The 19443-nt window shown below is 23.7% G+C and overlaps 1 protein-coding gene across 1 annotated transcript in view; it reads left to right on the top strand.

Annotated features, from left to right (window-relative positions):
* The window catches only part of LOC129610303 (EGFR adapter protein-like), a 105037-nt gene that overhangs the window by 74752 nt on the left and 10842 nt on the right, over positions 1-19443 (top strand). The window contains exons 2-4 of the mRNA XM_055522837.1: positions 343-1311; positions 6921-7579; positions 9043-9145. Of these exons, the coding sequence (XP_055378812.1) occupies positions 1204-1311; positions 6921-7579; positions 9043-9145 (870 nt within the window). The 5' untranslated portion in view covers positions 343-1203. The remainder of the gene's footprint in view (positions 1-342; positions 1312-6920; positions 7580-9042; positions 9146-19443) is intronic.

Genomic DNA, 19443 nt, shown 5'->3' with positions numbered 1-19443 from the left:
TTCATTGATTTTTCATCTCATCTAAAATAACCTTGAAAGTGTATCATAAAAAGTTTTTGCATACATTATTAAAATTTAAGTATGCGTAAGATTTACAACAAGCATCCAATAAAATGGGTAATAATTCAAAAATTTATTTTCCATTTCTTTTTAGATATAGCTCGCTTGAAAAAAATTCCAAAAGAATTCATAATATTATTTATTAGTAAAAATCATGAAACATTTAACAATAAAACCAAAAATAAAAAAAAATATTTATGAATGAATACCAACATAAGTAAACCAATTAATCTTAGTCAATAAATTTTCTAACAAAAGAATTTCTCATTTTTTTCATTTCAGAATTTATCGACGGTATCTAAAAGCATTACTACAACTGGAAATAGTAATTATAATATTAACCAGAACGGGAAATTACCAACATCAACTACAAAAAATAAAACTAATATTCCTGCAACTACAATAACCTGTACAAATAAACCTATCATAACAACTATTAAGAATCCTTTACTTAATTTAGATGAACAAGAATATAATAATAATAATAATGTTAATATAAATTATAAAAATAATAATATAAAGAAAAAATTAAGTTTTATTCCAAGAACTATCAGATTTTCAAGAAAATATTATACAAAAACAACAGTAACAGTACAACATAAGCAACATTTAAAAACTAAAAAACAACAAAAATTAAAACAAAATAAAATAAAATTTTTATCAAATTTCAATGATGATGGCACCGAAAAAATTCAAAATAAAGAAGAGAATTTAAAAAAGAATAAGAATAATAATTGTTACATTAGTAACAAAGGATATTACAATTATTATAATCATCATAACCCACATCATCATCATCAGCATCATAACTATCAATATCAAGAGATAGAAAAGACAACAAATCAAAAAGATTTACCAGATAGTTTAAGGGTTTTAACGAAAGAAGAAGAAAATATTCTTGAAAAATATCATTGCCATAATAAAACAAAAATATTTTATTCAATCTCTTCAGAAATTCCTTTTTCAACAAAAACTTTTAGGGAGAAAATAACAATACCATCATCAGTAACAAATACAAAAAATTCAGAAAAAATAGAAAGAGTAGTAGCTGCAACAGCAACAACAAAATTAACAAAAACAAAATTAAATTATAATAAAAGAGAAAATTTTATTAGTAGACCGAAGTCAAAAATTTATGATTATATGAAGGACTTTTTAAGGAAAAAGTTTAACACTTTAACACCAACCAGCTCAAGGAAAGAAACAACAACAACTGGGTCTTCCTTACATGAGGAAGACATATATGTTGAGGTTAGTTTTTAAATTTAAAGTACATTATCATTATTACATACACAATATTACATAAGATGGAAACAGTTCACTTTTAGTTTTAAAAATGTTGTGTTTTAAAAATATTGTATAAGAAATGACACATACAGATAAAAAGAATATAAGAAAAACGAGACATAAACAAAATTATTTTCTCAAGATAAAGGATAATATTTTTTTGTTGTATTTTTTGGTAGGTTTTTATTACTTTTCAAGAGTTTACACGACGATGTTTTGCTTTTAGTTTTGTGTTTTCTTCTGTAAACTTTTATAAGAGTTTATAAGTGCAAATGAATGAAAGAATTTTTTAAAATATTATGTGTAAAGTCTGTCCCAGTTCTAACCATAAATAAAGTTAGTGAATACTATAAAGTCAGTAAAGCGTGGCTTTTGGAATTTTAATGCACCCCCCAATACCACGACACTTTAATCTGGAAATTTTAATAAAACAAAGTATAATACGTTATGAATTTAAGTCTTAAAATCTCGTACAAAAAGTTGTAAATTTTGAAATAAGCTCAATTAGCTTATATGTTAAAAAATATTTGAATTAAAATCCGAAATTTTAAAACATGTAGGAAAACAAAGTAAAATTTTTTCATAATTTTCAAATTTAAAATACAATTTCTGAATTTTATTCTAAAATTTTCAATATTAATTGCATAAATTATGAAGTAATAATATTTTCAAGTTGTGTTAAACTCGTTTTGTACAGTACCGTTTACTCTTTAATAGCAAACGGGTATGCAAACTCAAATTACTTTATAACAAAAATAAAATACAGCCTGTAGAAATTTAAAATTTTCTTCTAACAAATTTTTAATAAAAAGAAAATATAATATTGATGAAGGTCACTTAGCAGATCATTAAGTGTATTTTTTTTATGAAAGTGAAAATATGGGAAATAAATACTTTTTAGGAAAAGAACTCTTACCGAAAAATTACTGAAGCATTTAATTGAACAAAATAAAAAGGTCAATTCGCCGAAGTTAATCTTCTAATAAAATATTTATTGTTTGTTTAATAATTCGGGATATTAAAAAGGTTTTATCTTTGAATTTTATTTTCATAATTCTTGTAAATATATTTCTAATATTCGAATACATAGCTATATGTATATAAAATAATTGAAAGCATTTTCAATTAAATGGCATGAGTAATAATAATGTAGAATTGTTAAATTTTAATTTAATTAATTTTAGATTGCATAAGTTTAGGCGACCCTTAATACGATATTAAATTTAACTTTTACACTTTCACACAAAACTTTCTAACTTGTAATAGGAAACTTTCATAATAAATAGTTTTTTGACTAAAGTTAAAAAAAATTTTTTTTTTTGGTTTTTAAAAAAGTTTGTATGGTTTTAAATTACATTGAATTACTGTTTTCAGTGTTTTTGGTGGCAAAAATAATGACACTACATTCATTAATTTAATATACGGTCTTCATAGTTAAAGTATACTATGGCAACTTATATAATTTTAATAGAATATTGTGTTAAGTAAATATTTAGAATGAAATTTTTATTAAGATTTTCTTATCTTGTTAAAAAATGAATAACAAAATTATTATGTTAAATGTGTCATGTAGCTCTTATTAATTTAAAAAGCAAGTTGCTCCATTCAAGAATTAAGCGGGTTGTTCCATTCAAGTCTAATGAAAATTTTGTAATTTATACAATTAAATTATTTTAAAAATATTAGAAGAAAATTATGAAATTTAAGTTTATTTTTAAATTCTTCAAAATAAAAATTTTGTTTCGAATTGAATTCTGAATAAATTTATTAAAATTGATCAATCCTTGAATTCATATAAAAGAAGCAAACATTAAAATGTGAGGAAAATATGGAGAAAAATTCTTTACTTGAGTAACAATCGAGCGGCATTTCTGAAAATAGAACACATTATATAGATTATAAAAAATCGGGCAAGAAAGGAATATTCCGATTATTTTGAATTTTAGAAAAGTCAGAAGTACGGTTTAAGCTGACTTTAATAATGTTAAATTTTCATTAGTATAGCAACTGAGTTTCAATTAAAGGTATTGCGTTAAGTTTTGATTGATTTTTATGATTTTAATTCTAATATTTTTTAAAAATTCGTGTATATTTGAAATATACACGAATGACAATAAAATTCCAGTACAATTTTACGTATTCCTTGTCCCTTATTCCTTCTACGTACTCTTCGATGCTCTCGTATATTTTATTACAATAGAAAATTTATTTAACTAATAAAAGTACAAAAATTGCCATAATATTTGAAAATATTAACAAAATTATTTTTTATAACTTTTTTTTCAAAATCAATAAAATGTGTTTTACTTGTTTATATTATTGCTGTTATCATTTTATTCCTTGGTTTTTTTTTTTTACATAATAATATAAAAATTCGCTTTTCATTTTTATTATTATTGAATTATTGCTACGTCAATGAATTTTGATAGCTTGTATATATAGTTTATCTCTCTTGTTTGATATATTTTTAGTTTGTCATTTCTATTTATTCATTATCATCTGTCGCTCGGTTATTACTCTTGTCTAGCTTAACGATTTGTCCAACATAAGAGTAATATGTGCACAATAATATTGTTTGGAAAAACAAAAACAGGAAAATATTTATGCTCGATTTGATTTTCATTCGATTTGAATCAGTTAGTTTAGATCCATTGAATTCTAAAATAGAAAAAAAAATTTTAGGGCGTAAAAAATTGAAAATTTTTTTTTCTGCTATACTTTTTAATTCATTGTATTGCTTGCTGAATAGATAAACAAATTTGTTTAGAAAAACTTTGTGATTTTCATTTCATTTTTTGTATTCTTTGTGGCAAAAATATTTTTATTATGTAAGTTCAGTATGTACGTGTATGTAAATTTGGAGTATTGGATCGGAAAAAGAAAATAATTTGAAAAGTTTTTTTTTTTTTTTTGTAAATAAAATCTTATGTGGTACTTGTATTTTATTTTTATGATCATAAAAATTTATTTATAGGAAATTGATAAGTCAAAACTTTTCTCATTAAAATGAAACAAGTTTATACCAAATTATATATGTATGTGTATACATACATTTTTACATAATATCTAAGTACATACAATACGATTTCATTGAATTAAATTTTGGAAAAAATTTTACAACTTTAATAATATTTTGGGACCCAACCAAATGTAAAATGTAATAAAATATATTTGTTTTGTTTTTGTATAACAGAAACGACATTTTATATTTTGAGAATGAAAATTTTATATAATTCTTAAAAAAAACTGATATGGACACGAACTAATATGCATAAGGAGAAAGTAAAAGTTGAGCAAATAATGATGTATAAATACTGTTGTAATGTAGGCATTTTACACTGCAAATTAATTCATTCCTTAACTTTACTTTGTCTTGACTTTATTAATTAGTATTAGGGCCACTCTTATCGCATCTCTTATCCATCTTAAAATTTGTTGCTAATCACTTATTCGCATCTCTATATATTCTTTAAAATAAAACTGAAAAATATTGCATAATTTTAGGTGTCGACATCTATTTTAATCGTTGATGTAAGATAAAAATTTTATATTTCATATCGATAGTGATTCATTGTGGTGGTAACTAACATAATTTGTGAAAAGAAGCCAGTAAATTAGAATAACGTTGCATAGTTCAATTTTTTGTCTTTGTCCTTTTTTTCTAATTAAACTACTTAAATGAATTTTTTGATTATAAATAAGTTTTTTTAATAAAATTTTCGTTTTTGCCCCAGATTTTGTAGTTTTTGTAATATAAACATTCTGAGAAAGCGCTAAGTCTTTTTTCGCAACTTCGGCCTTGTACTTAACCTATTTGTACGACGCCGATCTCGGAAACTAATTCACGTAAGCTACTGAAACCTAAGTCACAGGGACGTTTGAAATTAGTATTAGTGTTAAAAACACGTTGTTAGTTTTTCAAAATTTTCATTTATATGCAAGTGATTACTTTTTAAAAGAAGGAAAGCAAATTAGCGTAACAAATTGTAGAATATAGGTATTATCAGTAGTTCAGAATTGTAACTTGTTACTAAATTTAATAACGAAAAAAAGTTGGTTGCTAATATAAAATATTTAAGAACTTAGTTTTACGCACAACCATAAGAAAAATATTATTTTTGTGTTAAAACGCATCCTTTTTACGATTCTATTAAATTTAATTTTGTATAAACATTAATTTTTCTGGAATTTCAGCAGGCCATATATATATATATATTACTTTCCGATAGTAGTATTAACAATTTTTGGTGAAATTGATGCTATTTAAGCCAATAATTGAATGAGTTTGCGAGTTTAATTATTTTCTAATTTGCAATTAAATTGAATTGAATTACAACGAATGTGTGTTTAGTGAAATTAATTTACTTGGAATTTTCTGTTACAAAGTTCTGTGATATCTCTGGTAAACTTTCATTTCTCCGCCAATTTTGTTATTTGTGAAATTTAGACATCATTATTTTCTAGGCTGCCTTTTCTCTTTATTGGTACTAAATATTTCTTCTGATTACAAATTTTGAAATTCTTTAAAAATTTGCTGTAATTTTTTTTTTAATTTTTCTAAATTTATTTAATTCAAAAAGAAAACTTGCAATTCATTATAACAAAACTTTGTGACAGTCTATATTTTTATGAAAGAACATGTTGCCATTTCAATAACGTTTTAGTTAATTTATAATATTTTTTTTTTCAAAACTTATGATATATTAAATCTATTCGACAACATAATTTATCTTTATTACTTTACACCGTTTATCAATTTTTCTATATTGTCATTATGCCCCTTAAATTTATCTGCAGCTATTCTTTTCTATTACTTTATTTTCTATTATATTTTTCCTGGTATTATTAAATTTCTAATAAAGAATGTCTCATTTCTTATACAAAGTATAACAAAATATCTGAAATAAACAGAACATATCCATGTAAATACATACACATACATACATTATAAATTTATAATTCAATATTGTATGATTATACAAAATATTTTCTTTTATTTTTCTTTTCATGCATCGTCACTTTCTATACAAAAATCATCGTTCTTTGGAATCAACAACAAAAAAAAATTATAAAAAAATCTCTGTACTTCAATTTTCGAAATTAAAAAAAAAAAAAACAAAAACTTAATCGATCAATATTTTTAACCGACCAACTGTAATAATTCAACACCATCTACAACACATTACCACCATTCAACCAACCAACCAACTTACAAAAATAATATACGATTGTCAATTTAACCCTCATTAATCATATAATATATAAAAACATCATGATTGGGGACTAACCATTAATACGAACTCTGATCCAAAAATATTATTCATCATTTCTCTCCGTTTTATAATATAATAATAAAAATCAAAATATGTGGTTGAAAACAAAAAAAAAAACAAAAAAAAATGTTGTACATTATGCCGCATACTTATACGCACTTATTTTAATATATATATATACTTATAATTATATTTAAATAAAATGAAACATTTATGTGGGGATATTTTGGTCAATTTTAATCATCTATAATAATTTCAATGGAAAAAAAACACAACAAAATATTTGTGTACTTTATACAGTTTCCGAATTGTCTGCTTAAAGTGATAAACAACAATCTGGGCAGCCAAAATCATAAAGAGACTTTAAATCATAATCATCAAAATCATCAAAATCATAATCAACAGCAGCATCAAAATAATCAAAATCAAAATTATCAAACGGATATTAAAAAATTATCAAAATATCCGCAACAACAACAGCAACAACAAGTACAATCACCACACAAACAGAACCAGCATCAACAGCAACAACATCAACATTATAATAAACATCAACCAAGTGGGAGTCTTGATAATAATATAAAACGATTTGACGTTATGCAAGACGTCCGAATTAGACTTGAACAACTTCATAAACAGCAACAACAACAACAACAACATCAACATCAACAAAATCAAACACAATTATTACAGCAACAGCAACAAAATCTTAATCAAAATAATCAAAATTTTCATTTTCAACAAAATTTTCAATTTCAACAGCAACAGCAACAACAAAATCATTTACACAATAATCATAATAATCATAATAATCAAAATAATCAAAATCAAAATAATCATAATAATACGCCAACTCATCATCATCACCATAACCAAAATCATGGCTCCCCAAATATCAGTAATAATATAACACCACGCCATAGACCGATACATTTATTTTCAACAACAGCAAATTTAAAGTAAGTATGCATGTATGCATGTATATGTGTACTGTTATACATAAATAATAACTGATTTGGCTGAAAATAAAATATGAAAATAAATTTCAAAATTAAAGAACCAACTAAAAATACAAGAATTTCAAATTATCCTTGTTCTTATTCTTAAAAAAAAATATGTACTTTAATGGCCCCTTTCATATACATTAAAATCAAGTCCTTTTTTTCAATATTTTGTTTGCGTATGTACAGTAAAGTTTCATTAAATTGTACCTCGAATTTTTAAATTTATTTTAAACAAAATTCATTTAAAATCGCAATCCAATAAAGTTTAATTGAATTTTATTTCAGTTCATTGCAATCCAATGGCTTTTGGTTCGTTCTATCTTCAAAATGCTTTAATACTGGAAAGCGGCTTATTTTACATAATACAGTACAAGTATATAATTGAGCAGATATTTAATTTTTATTTTAATAGCCCTTAATTCAATTATAAACTAATTCTAAAGCAATTTTCTATAAGTCTCCTACCAAAAGAGAAAATCTGGTAATTAAAGTGTATAACTTTTTATTAAAAGAGAATTTCTAAATTCAGTTTGTAGGCTTGTTGAACTAATATAAAAAGATCACATAAGTCCAAATAATTTTTAGTAGATTTTACAACTCAACTCTTAGTAATTATTGTAGAAATATTTTTTCAGTTTGCTAATACAAAACAGCTAGTAGAGTAACATTTTACAGTGTTTAGAGACCGTTGAAAGAGAAACTTACACATTTCAATAATATTTCATTTTTTAAAGATTTCACTGTATTTATTGCATAATTCTGGTAATCAAATCTATGCTCAATCCACTCAATCTTTCTAGTATTTAATGGAAAATTTCTTTTGTTGTATATTTCATGTTCACTCTTTATATTTCTTCTTCCCTTTCTTTTCTTTGTCATCTTAATATCCTTCCAATTTCTCGTTGGTAATTTTCATTTATTTTTTTATATTAAGTTTTTTATCCTTAATTTTTATTTTAGTTTTATTTTTTTCTTTACTTTTTATATTTTTGTTAAGAATCGGCCCCTTTCAGTCAAGCCCATTATTTTAACATTTCATTCTTGTGTAATTTCTTTTGTTATTATTATTGTTCTTTTTACTATATATTTTTTTTCTATTTTCTTCTTTTTTGGATTTTAATTAAAATTGATTGAAGGGTTGCTTTACTATAAATGATGTTGGTCTTATGCTTCTATACTCGAAAAACAAACAAAAAGAAAAGCAGAAAAAAAAAACAAAAACTGAAACCATTTCTTTAAGAAAACCTGCTCCACCATCTTGATCCTTTTTTTTTGCGATATTCTTGTATTTTTTTATTTTTGCTATTTTCCTTAATTTTTTAGAAAATTTTTCCTTCTGATTATTTTGGTGAAGGCATTTAAAATGAAAACTTGAGTAATGTTCTTCTTGTTTTTTTTCTCGTTTTTTTTTATAATAGTACTAATGGAAATGAGCCACCACCCCATTCACCAAGTTCGGAAGAGGATAATTCACCAACGGAAATGAATAATTGCAGGCGATTAGTTGATAAACCACCACTGGTAAGAAAATTTTTTTCTTTTTCATTTAAATTTTTATATTTTTGTTTCTTGTTTTTCTCATTATTTTTATCCTTACTTTATTTTACACTCAAATATAAGTGGATAAGAAAAAATTATACTTTTGTATTTTTAACAATATGAAAATTGAATTGAACAGAAGAGAAAAGGAAGGTAAAATATTTTTTTCAATAAGTTAAAGGATTCTTTTGTTTTATTGTCCTTCTATATTTATTATTTTTTGAAAAATATGTTTAAGATGGTCTTTTGAATTTAGTTATTATATGAGGAACAAAATGAAAATAATAAATTATTTAAATTATTCTTTGAAGTTATTAATTTTAAATAATACGAGTTTTGTTAGAGATCGCATAATGAATTTCTAATGATTTCACTGGAAAGCTCCGCATTAGAAGATGTTTAAAAGTTTTTTCATAGAAACGGTGACAATATCCCTTATATTGTGTTGCCAATTGCCAGATAAATTTTAAATAAAAAAACAAAACACATAGAATAATCCAATTTATCTTCTAGTTCAGGAAAAATTTTCCACTTTAGAAGAGTTCTCTGATAGTATATTCCATTAATGGGGACAAAAATTACCGAATTTAAAAATAAAATTTACAATAAATTGGTCCTACATGCAGAAGTCAAACAAAAGTTTCAATAATATGAGATTTTTATTAGAAAAATTACAGGAGTAGGAAAATAAGTTTATCAGTAAAGATTTCGATGTTGTTACTATTTAATTGTAAAATAAAATTTGTATAGAATAAGGGCTCTAGCGAGAACAAGAGAAAAACCTTCGAAATTGTTTAACTTAGAACTCGAACAGATTTCAAGGATAAATTTTTTTTTGAACTCTTCTTATTTTTAATATTCATAACATACAAATTCATTCATCCTTTATTCTAGTATCATATATAATATTATTAATTACTACACATTTAGGGACTCCTTTTCTAAATTTTAATTAAGTATACAAAATAATTAAGAATGATTCTAAAAATTTCAAAATTATTTTTACCTATTTTTCTAAGAATTTTCACATTTATTTTCTTAATTATATTTTGAAATTGAAAATCCCCTTGTTTTATGAATTTTTCTTCAAAAAAAAAATATTCTCTTGTCTCAAGGACTTTTAAGACCATGAATTTATTTTTAATTATGAAAAGAAGGCAAATAACGTTTACATTTTTCTTTTTTTTTTGACCTTCATTTTATTTTATTTTTTTGCTGCCTTTCCATTTTTTTCTTCTAAGAAGAACGTTAAAATGTCAAAATTTGTTTTCAGTTCTTGCATAACCATTTAGAAAATATGTTTTATTAATATTGCGGTTGACATTTTTATAACTTTTAAATTATTAAATTTTTCTCAGTCATAACCAATGTTGTAACCCTTTTAAAAATTTTTTTTTTTGTGTGTTTGATGTTGATGTTGGGTGGTTTAGAAACATTATTTCATGTTATAAATTAAATTTTGTATTTGGTATATTGTTTTTGTACAAAATTCCTTATTGTAATATACATGTGATATTATGACTTGTGTGTGTTTGTACTAGAATATTTATTTTACGTCATATACTGAAATTTTGCTTTAATAACATTTATAAATGCAATATTTTTATTCTTATGAAGTCCTGGACAGTAAAATAATTGTATTGTAAGCAATTACTGCATAAATTATATATTGCAGTTCAAACTGAAGAATTCAACTGGTAAATGCGATGATAATTGAAAAATATTTTCAATTTTTAAAATGCAAGGCAATATATTAGAATACAATAGCACAATACTCGTATATGGAAATTCATGAGTAATATTCATGAGCTACTTTTGTAATGTTAGACTATAAATTGAAAAATTGAAGAATGTAAATTATTCCTGACCATTGCTGCAGTGGTTGTGGCAGCGGTCCTTTAACCGAAGAGTCTCGGGTTCAATTGTCTTTTAATTCTATAGTAATTTTCATATATTCATAATATTCGATATTAAAAACTAAGAAAAATAAACAATAATTATTAATAACCTTGAATATTTAGTATAAAGAAAACTCTATGACAGGCTAGTCATCTACCTAATTAAAACTCTATGACGCAATGAATCTAGGGCATGATTACCTATATAATATCATGCAATAGTCCTATGCCCCTCCTAGGAGTGCAGAATGAAAAAAAACTATATCAGTTCATTACTATCATTACTCTTTGCAATATTCCAAAATGTACTGTAATTTTCTATAGATAAAAAAAATTATCAAGTGTAAATTAAGAATCATAAGTTCTATCTTACTTCATATGCGTGCAACTTAACTTTAAAACTCCATTTAGTACCACAATTATGATTCATATACATTGGACATACGTACAATATTTTTAATATTTGTACACCTTTAATATTATTAATGAAATTTCATTCATTTTCATTGAAATAAAAAGTATTTAATGAGGCAAAATATGCAAAATTTCAATTATATTCAAAGAACAACTCATATTGGGATGAAAACACAACTTCACAATTTAACATTTATTGAACAATTTAAATTTAATATAAATATTTTCCAAGTAAATAATTATATATTCATACACATTAATAAAAATGCAAGGATTTGGAACATGAAATTTAGTTTTAATAAAAATATCTACAAATATATTTATTGCTTCATTTCACCACATTCCGAATTAAATTTCCTAAAATAATAATATTTTCAATGAAAATGAACAAACAAAAATTAAAATTTATTATACTTCTATTTTATATAAATTTCAAATTTATTTAATTGTTCTAATTTTAAATGTATAACATTAAGTAGTAGCTACCCAATTTAATATTATTCATCATCTAATTTTAAATTCAAGGAAAATTTCAATTGCCTATGAAGAACTTTTTCATCAACATGTTTTGTATATAAATTACGTTTTCATAATTCTGTATGTATGTGTAGACATAGTTGGTACAAAATTTTACATAAAAAATAAAGAAAAATATTTAATGCTTTCTAATTATTCTAAACAAGGCGGTTTTTATAATAGACTTATAAAATTTAAAAAAAAAAGAAATTTGAACATAGCTAGTTGATTATGTTTTAACTTTCTTGTATATCCTTAAAAGGATGTGCTTATAAAAGTCTTATGGAAAAAAATAGGCAAATTTACATTTAACACGAAAAAAAATAGTGGCAATACAAAGAAGTAATGTTTCTTAGAAAATGATTTTTAAAGTTTTCTGTTTAAATCTTTAAATGAAATTGTATTTAAGAGAATCCTTTTATTATAGAAGAAGCAGGAAGCATCCTTATTTATCATAATATTTTAAGTCTATTTTGGAATACGCAGGTGTTTTTTAGGGAGAATTCGAACAACTTGAAGTCGTTGAAGCTTTTCAATGTTCGCCATCACAGTACAGATTATGGTAGTAATGATCCGATGACTAGGACCCGATGACGTGATTTAATCCAAAATATTTTTTTTATGTTTCTCATACTAATGAAGTCTAACACTTGCTAACTCCCTACCATTTCGTTTTCTTTTCCATCATTTGCATGATAATTTATACTTGGCCTAAGCAATTCGTCTAAATTAAAAAGAAAATGCAGAATAACAATAAACTAAATAAATTTATAAACTAATAACAATAAACTAAATAATGTTAGAAAATTTTCATTACTAAGCCTGCTAACTTATACTAGCAGTTTTAAGCATTAAGCAATTAAGTATCTCACAAATTTCCCGATGTAAATCCACTAACCATTCTCAACACATTATGAATGAAAAAACTAATTTTGGATGCCATAAAAATTTTCGATGTTAAAGTATAATTTAAGCAAAATGCTATTTAAATTCTTACAATGCCTGCCGAACACAATACACGCGTACATTCATTTATTCTTAGAATAATAAAGGTTTATACCATAGTTAAATAATATTAACATACATTTATATGAACACACTATATACAATTATAATGAAAAGAATAAAGAAAACAAAAATTTCATTTAAAAGGATAAAAGAAACTAGTTTTATTATTATAAAATAAAATAAAATGTAAATGTAGAGGAAAAAGTAAACAAATAAAATTAAAAGAGAAAAAAAAGGCAAGCAATAACGGTTAAACTATATAGAAAATCTAGGCATTGACTGGAAACTATAATAAGAGTACCTACGTATTTTACTATTGCAGATGAACAAGCTCACAAACGTACAGCTATATAAATTCATATATATAAATACCTTTGCGCATATAATAATAGAATTTATGATAAATAAAAGAGAATAAACTTGAAGAGCACGACCTCCCTTAAACTTTATGATTAAATCGCTCTCAATTTTTATGATTTTCTACATTTTCATTTATATAGGGATTGCGATAGCGATGGCGATGTAGAAGGAACAAAAAGTGAAAGAACGTGAAATATGAAACTAGAATTAAATTCTGCGAGAAAAAAAAATAAAGTAAACTGAAAAACAAAAACTCTTAAAAGCTTAATATTGCAAAAAGTCATTAATTTTCTATGATATTCAAGTGTTCTGCACTTGACAATATAATAGTGGTGACGTTAGTAAACAAAAGGATATTTTCTATACAAGTTATTTATGTATGGATGTATATGGATATGTAATTTATGTCCAGTTTGTCCGCAACAAGCAATTTGCGCGTTCAAGCGTTACATTTAAACAATAAAGGTATACATATACTGGTGTATACTAGCTTATACAGTTTTGTTGGTAATATAAGAAAAATCTACTTGGATTTTATTTATATTTTCCATTATTTTGTGCAAGATAATAAATGTTTAGGATACTTAGGTAAATTAAATTAAATTTTTTATGTAGATATTTACGAAATACGTATATTATAGTATTTATATTTTACTCAGTAAAAACTTCCATTGAAGAGTTTTCTATTCTCTGCATAAAGTGGGCATTTACTTTAAATTGAATTGATTAAATTTTTAATCTTAATTTATATAAATTTTAATGTAGAGTCTAAAACTTTGATATTGATTTTTATAATAAATATTTATGGTTCACATTTTAATACTGTAATGTAGCTTTATGAGCATTATTTCAATATTTTAACTCTAATGGATTCATTTATTTCCATTTAATTTTAATTTGGATATCATGAATGTAGAGGAAGTAAAGCAAAGTGGATTTTAAAATGCTGAATTGTCGAAACACAAATCCTAATAATTTTGTAGCTCAGTTTTGATCATATCCAAAAATCAATCAAGAGCCAAAATTAATTGTAATTAATTTAAGTAAAGTTTTCTTGTGCCATTCTTTCATTTGATTTGTAGAAATATCAATATACAGAATTTAAAAACAACAGCATATTTTAAATATTTTTGATGTATTTTCACATTTTTTGCACATTCTTTTGAAATAGTGTTACTAAAATTTCTAAGATAAGCATTTAAAATTATTTTATATCTAGTTTAAATTAATTTGATTTATAATTATATTAAAATTTATACTTATCCCCACAATTACAATTTAAAAATTAATTTTGGAAAATTACTAAAAAGTAATCGAGTAATTTTTATAATTAGGTACTTGAACTCTAAAATAAAATTGTTTTTGAATTTTTAGTGCGCCTAATAGAAAGGTACATTGCTTTTCAATTGACTACAAAATTTTGTAATTAACACTAATCATTCCAAGATTTAATATATACCTATTTCTACCATAGCGGGTCAAATGACCCGTTGTGGTAGATATCGGTATACAACAAGAATTACCCAGAATAAACAAAACAAACCAAACAAAAAAAATTGTTATAACTGTACATTAAAGTACTTAGAAAAAGTCATGAAGTCAAATGTGCAAACGCAATAAAATTATACGTGCATTTTCAATGCAAAAGTTCAAAATGGGTCATTTGACCCGTTATGGTATGTTTAGTGTTAAAAATTTAATAATTAGATTTTACAGGATAATGCTCCTTAAAAATATTGTAATTTAGAACTTAATTGAAAAAAAATTTTTGATATGCTCCCAAATAATTTTCAACTCTTTTGTGTGATTCGCTTGTGCAACAATTCTGTAGAGCATACGGGTGTAATGCAATGCAGTAGAATATTGATCTGAATTAGCTGATAAAAAAATTACCCCGCACAACAACTGACAAATAACCTTACTGATTTATTAAATTCCAATTGATTTATTTTACTTGTTTTGGTTGACTTCTGAAAATTTGAAATGATTTCCACTTAATGCATCTTTTTCAAAACTTGAATGTCTACACAAAAACTTGTTGGAGATATTGTAGCAGTGATTCGTAATATTATAGCAGTGAGCGACATGGCGACTCTCAGATTAATTATTACTTCAATTTTTTTTCCCTCAAATAATTTTTTAATTTCCCTTTCCTCTACCATTTAATTCATTTTCTTCCTCTTTTATTTATATATGAACAGTTTAAATTGCATCCAATTTTATTATCAACAGCAGTAACATATCAACAACAATTTACTGTCATCACAGTGTCGGGAATACCAAGTTGAAAATAATCAAAAGAAAAACGAAAGAAAAGAACACTGAACAAATCACGTGTCGACAATAAAATTCTTTTCTTGTTCCTTGTCTAATTTTTTTTTGTTTTCTTCCTTTTTTTTTATTTATTTAATTTTTTTTTTAGTTAATTTTTTATTTTATGAACCTACCAACTACCAACTTTTATTTAACTTGTTCTTTTTTTTCCTGTTTTCTACTTTCCTTTCCTTTTAATACGCCGCGCCGCCTTAATATTTACATACATAACAGTCAGACGCTAGCCGGGCGTTAAAATTCTCATGAGAATTCAGATATAAAAATGTGTTTTAATGGCGAGAGATTTTTTTGTTACTGATTTTGTTTTTTTCCAGCATTTTTATTTAAAAATTTAAAAAAAGCCAGAAAAAAAAAATAAAAAGAGCAGAGAAAAACTTCTTTGTTAACTTCCTTTTCCTGACTTTAATTTGAGAATGAGGATATAATGGTATTATAAAGTGAGAGTAGATTACATACAACATGAATATTAGGTGTGGGGAACGAAGTCTAGAATTAAGGAAGGAAATGAGGCGTTTTAATGGAATTTTTTGTTTAAGGATATTAAATATAAAAATAAAAATATAAAAATAGAATGAAGAAAAAGAAAAAAAAATATTTACAGAATACAAAAAATTTTTTTTTTTGGTTTCTTCTCGGAATTTTATTTTTGATTTTTAAATGAATTTTGCATGTTTTCAAAATTATTTAAAATCAACTCATCTGTTTAAAATAAAAGTACAATAATTAATATTAAACTTTGGTATACGATAAATAAGAATTTCGATGCTTATAATTTAAAATTTATTTCATTTTGCTAAAAGCAATTTTTATTAATTTTTTTCATTAAATCAAAGCTGAAAAGAAAATTCATTATATTATGAATATTTTGAATAGAATCCATTTTATTAGAACTAAATTTTAGTACCTTATTTTAAAAAATATTAAATTTAAATAAATTTAATTTGAATGAAATGTGTAACAGGATTTTATTTTCAATTGCCGTGAAAATAGTTTTATTATAAATGACATTCGTTCTTACAACTTTTCCTGTAAAACTTACTTAAAACATAATTGAATAGTAGAAAAATCAAAAACATTTTTGTTAATATAACAGTTTTTTAATGCACAAAAATGATATTTTTACTTAGTCCTTAAAAATTTTGACTTCATAATAATCTCAACACGAAATTGTGAAAATTTTTTTATTAAGAAATTTATTTGATATTTTCGTAAAAAAATTTATACATATTTTCAAATTGAAAAATGTAAAATCTTTCGTTTAAAAATTTTACGAAATTAAATTATTAAAAACGTTCATTTACAGCAATTCAATAAAAAATCCATTTGTGGAGTTACGCATTGAGAAGAAATCCTTTCAAAATATAATTTAATCCGAATTTAATTTTGTAATATTTAATGGAATTTTGATCTGAATTTAAAATATTGAAAAAATAACAAAAATAAATACTTTATAAGTAGTATAAAAACTGATATACATTATAAATGATAGAAAATTGAGGTCAATTAAATTAATTTACTATTGTAAAAGAAATTAAAAGAAAAATTAATTTTTTTAAATTTAATTAAATTTCATTATTAGAAATGTACAGGATGTTTCTGAAAATTTTGTTTCTGCGAATTTATTATAAAAATTCAGTTTATTTAGAGAAATAAAATATTGGCACTTTAAACATGCAGCAAGTTTATTATAACTTTTTGATTGAAAATAATATAATTTTAAATAATGTAGTCAAAGTCCTGTATATTTTATGATTTTCTTATTAAATTTTGAAATTATACAGTTTAAACAAAATTATTATAATTTCATATGATGACGAATACGGGAATCTCATGTTGTTGAGAAATATATAACTAAATAAAATCCCCACTAAAAAATTCCTTCCCTTCCACATCCAAGAATTTTGAGTTAGATTAACTAATACAATCGCTTTAGAAATAAAAATGAATACCAAAACAAATAAAACGTTGAAGAGAACAATATTTTCAATTAAATTGCTTCTTCATTATATAACAATCCTATCGAGAATTAACAATAATTAAATTTTACTTTATAGTTTTTAAATTCAATAAATAATTTTTATAAAATCTTTAATTTCTATATATAGAAATTTATTCACAAGACTCTCATATATACAATAAATGAATAAATCGATTATAACATTTTTATTGAAATTTATTTTATGAAAATGCGCTTCTCTGGTACATTCAATATGGTTTCAAATAAAACGATAAGCTATGCATGTAAGCGTTAGAATTTAAATAGAAAAGAAAAATAATAAAAAATTATAGAAAAATGCAAACAAATCAAATTCAGAAAAAAAAAAACCAATACAAAACTTTTAAAACACGTTGTCGTACCACATTTTTTTTCTTTTTCTTGGTTTTTTTTTTGATTTTGTTTTTTAATTTTTGTTTTTCGCCCCCATTTTCGTTCCTTATCGATTTACTAAAAGAATTATAACAAAAAAAAAAAATTATAACCAAACAAAAATCTCAATATTCAATAAAAACAAAAAAAAAACAAAACAAAAACAAAAACTTATTTTTATTCGTAATCCTTGCATATCCTTAAATAACATGAATAGAAAGGAAAAATAAAAAAAAAAATAACATTTAACTAACATTTTATAGAGCATATAATGTATAGGAATTGTTCCGGAATGAAAAAACAGAAAAAAACAAAACAAAAAATAAAGTTGATTTTCCTGTTCCCTACCCACTGATTTCCACCCTTTTACGATCTTTAGATTTACATTGTACATGGTAAATAGTTGAATTACTTAGAATTTTTTTTCGTGTCCTTTTGTTTGTTTTATTGTTATTTTTATATTGATTTCCTGTACACAATTATATACCCACATAATATTATCTATGTACTTATGTACATATCTAGAAATGAAAAATATATACTTATTTATGCTACATTCTTCATACATACATTGTGTTAAGTAAATTTACATATTATATAAATAGTTACCTATCTTTGTTCTATATACATGTATGTATGTGCCTGTATTCTTAAATTTAAGACCTAAACAATTTTGATACTAAGTAAATCGAACAATATATTACCCCTGTATGTTATTTTGTAATACAAACATACATAAATATATCTGTATGTGTGTATATAAATACCAACATATTATAGATGTACCCAATTGTAAACTATTCCATTACTAACTGTTGGGTAAATAAATTTAAATCTTTGGGAAGAAATCAAAATGTAAAAAGAAAAGAAAAAAAAAAGTATGGAAAGAAAATATCAGGACAACGTCAGGATAATGTTGTTTTATTTTTGTTTTTTCTATTTTGTTTCTGTTTTTTTGGAAATTTCTAAATATTGAATAAAATGTTCGTAATATCAAAAAACAATCGATCCTAATGGTTTGTTTTCCGCAATAAATTTATTCAACAGACGACTAACAAAAAAAAAAAAGAGGAGAAAGAAAGAGAAGAAAAGAGAGATGTATAGGAACATTTTTATTTTTCTTCTTTTATTTTTGATATGATTTTTGTTCTTGTATGTATTTCTTAGTAACAACATTTCCGCAGTCATTCTTCTTTCGACATAGTACAATATATACGTACATACATAAATGTTATATGTACTTAAAATATATTTTCCACACTCACTCACTCACTCACCATATATTATAAACGTATATACTTTTATTTATATTTTAATGCTTTTCACTTTTCCTTACTGTTATTTTATCAAATTTTCCACATAGCTATATATCGAAATTTTCG

Source organism: Condylostylus longicornis, unplaced genomic scaffold (assembly GCF_029603195.1).
Source record: "Condylostylus longicornis isolate FDR11 unplaced genomic scaffold, ASM2960319v2 ptg000044l, whole genome shotgun sequence".
Lineage (NCBI taxonomy): Eukaryota > Metazoa > Arthropoda > Insecta > Diptera > Dolichopodidae > Condylostylus > Condylostylus longicornis.
Note: the sequence above shows the minus strand (reverse complement) of the source record. Positions and strands in the feature narration are given on the sequence as shown.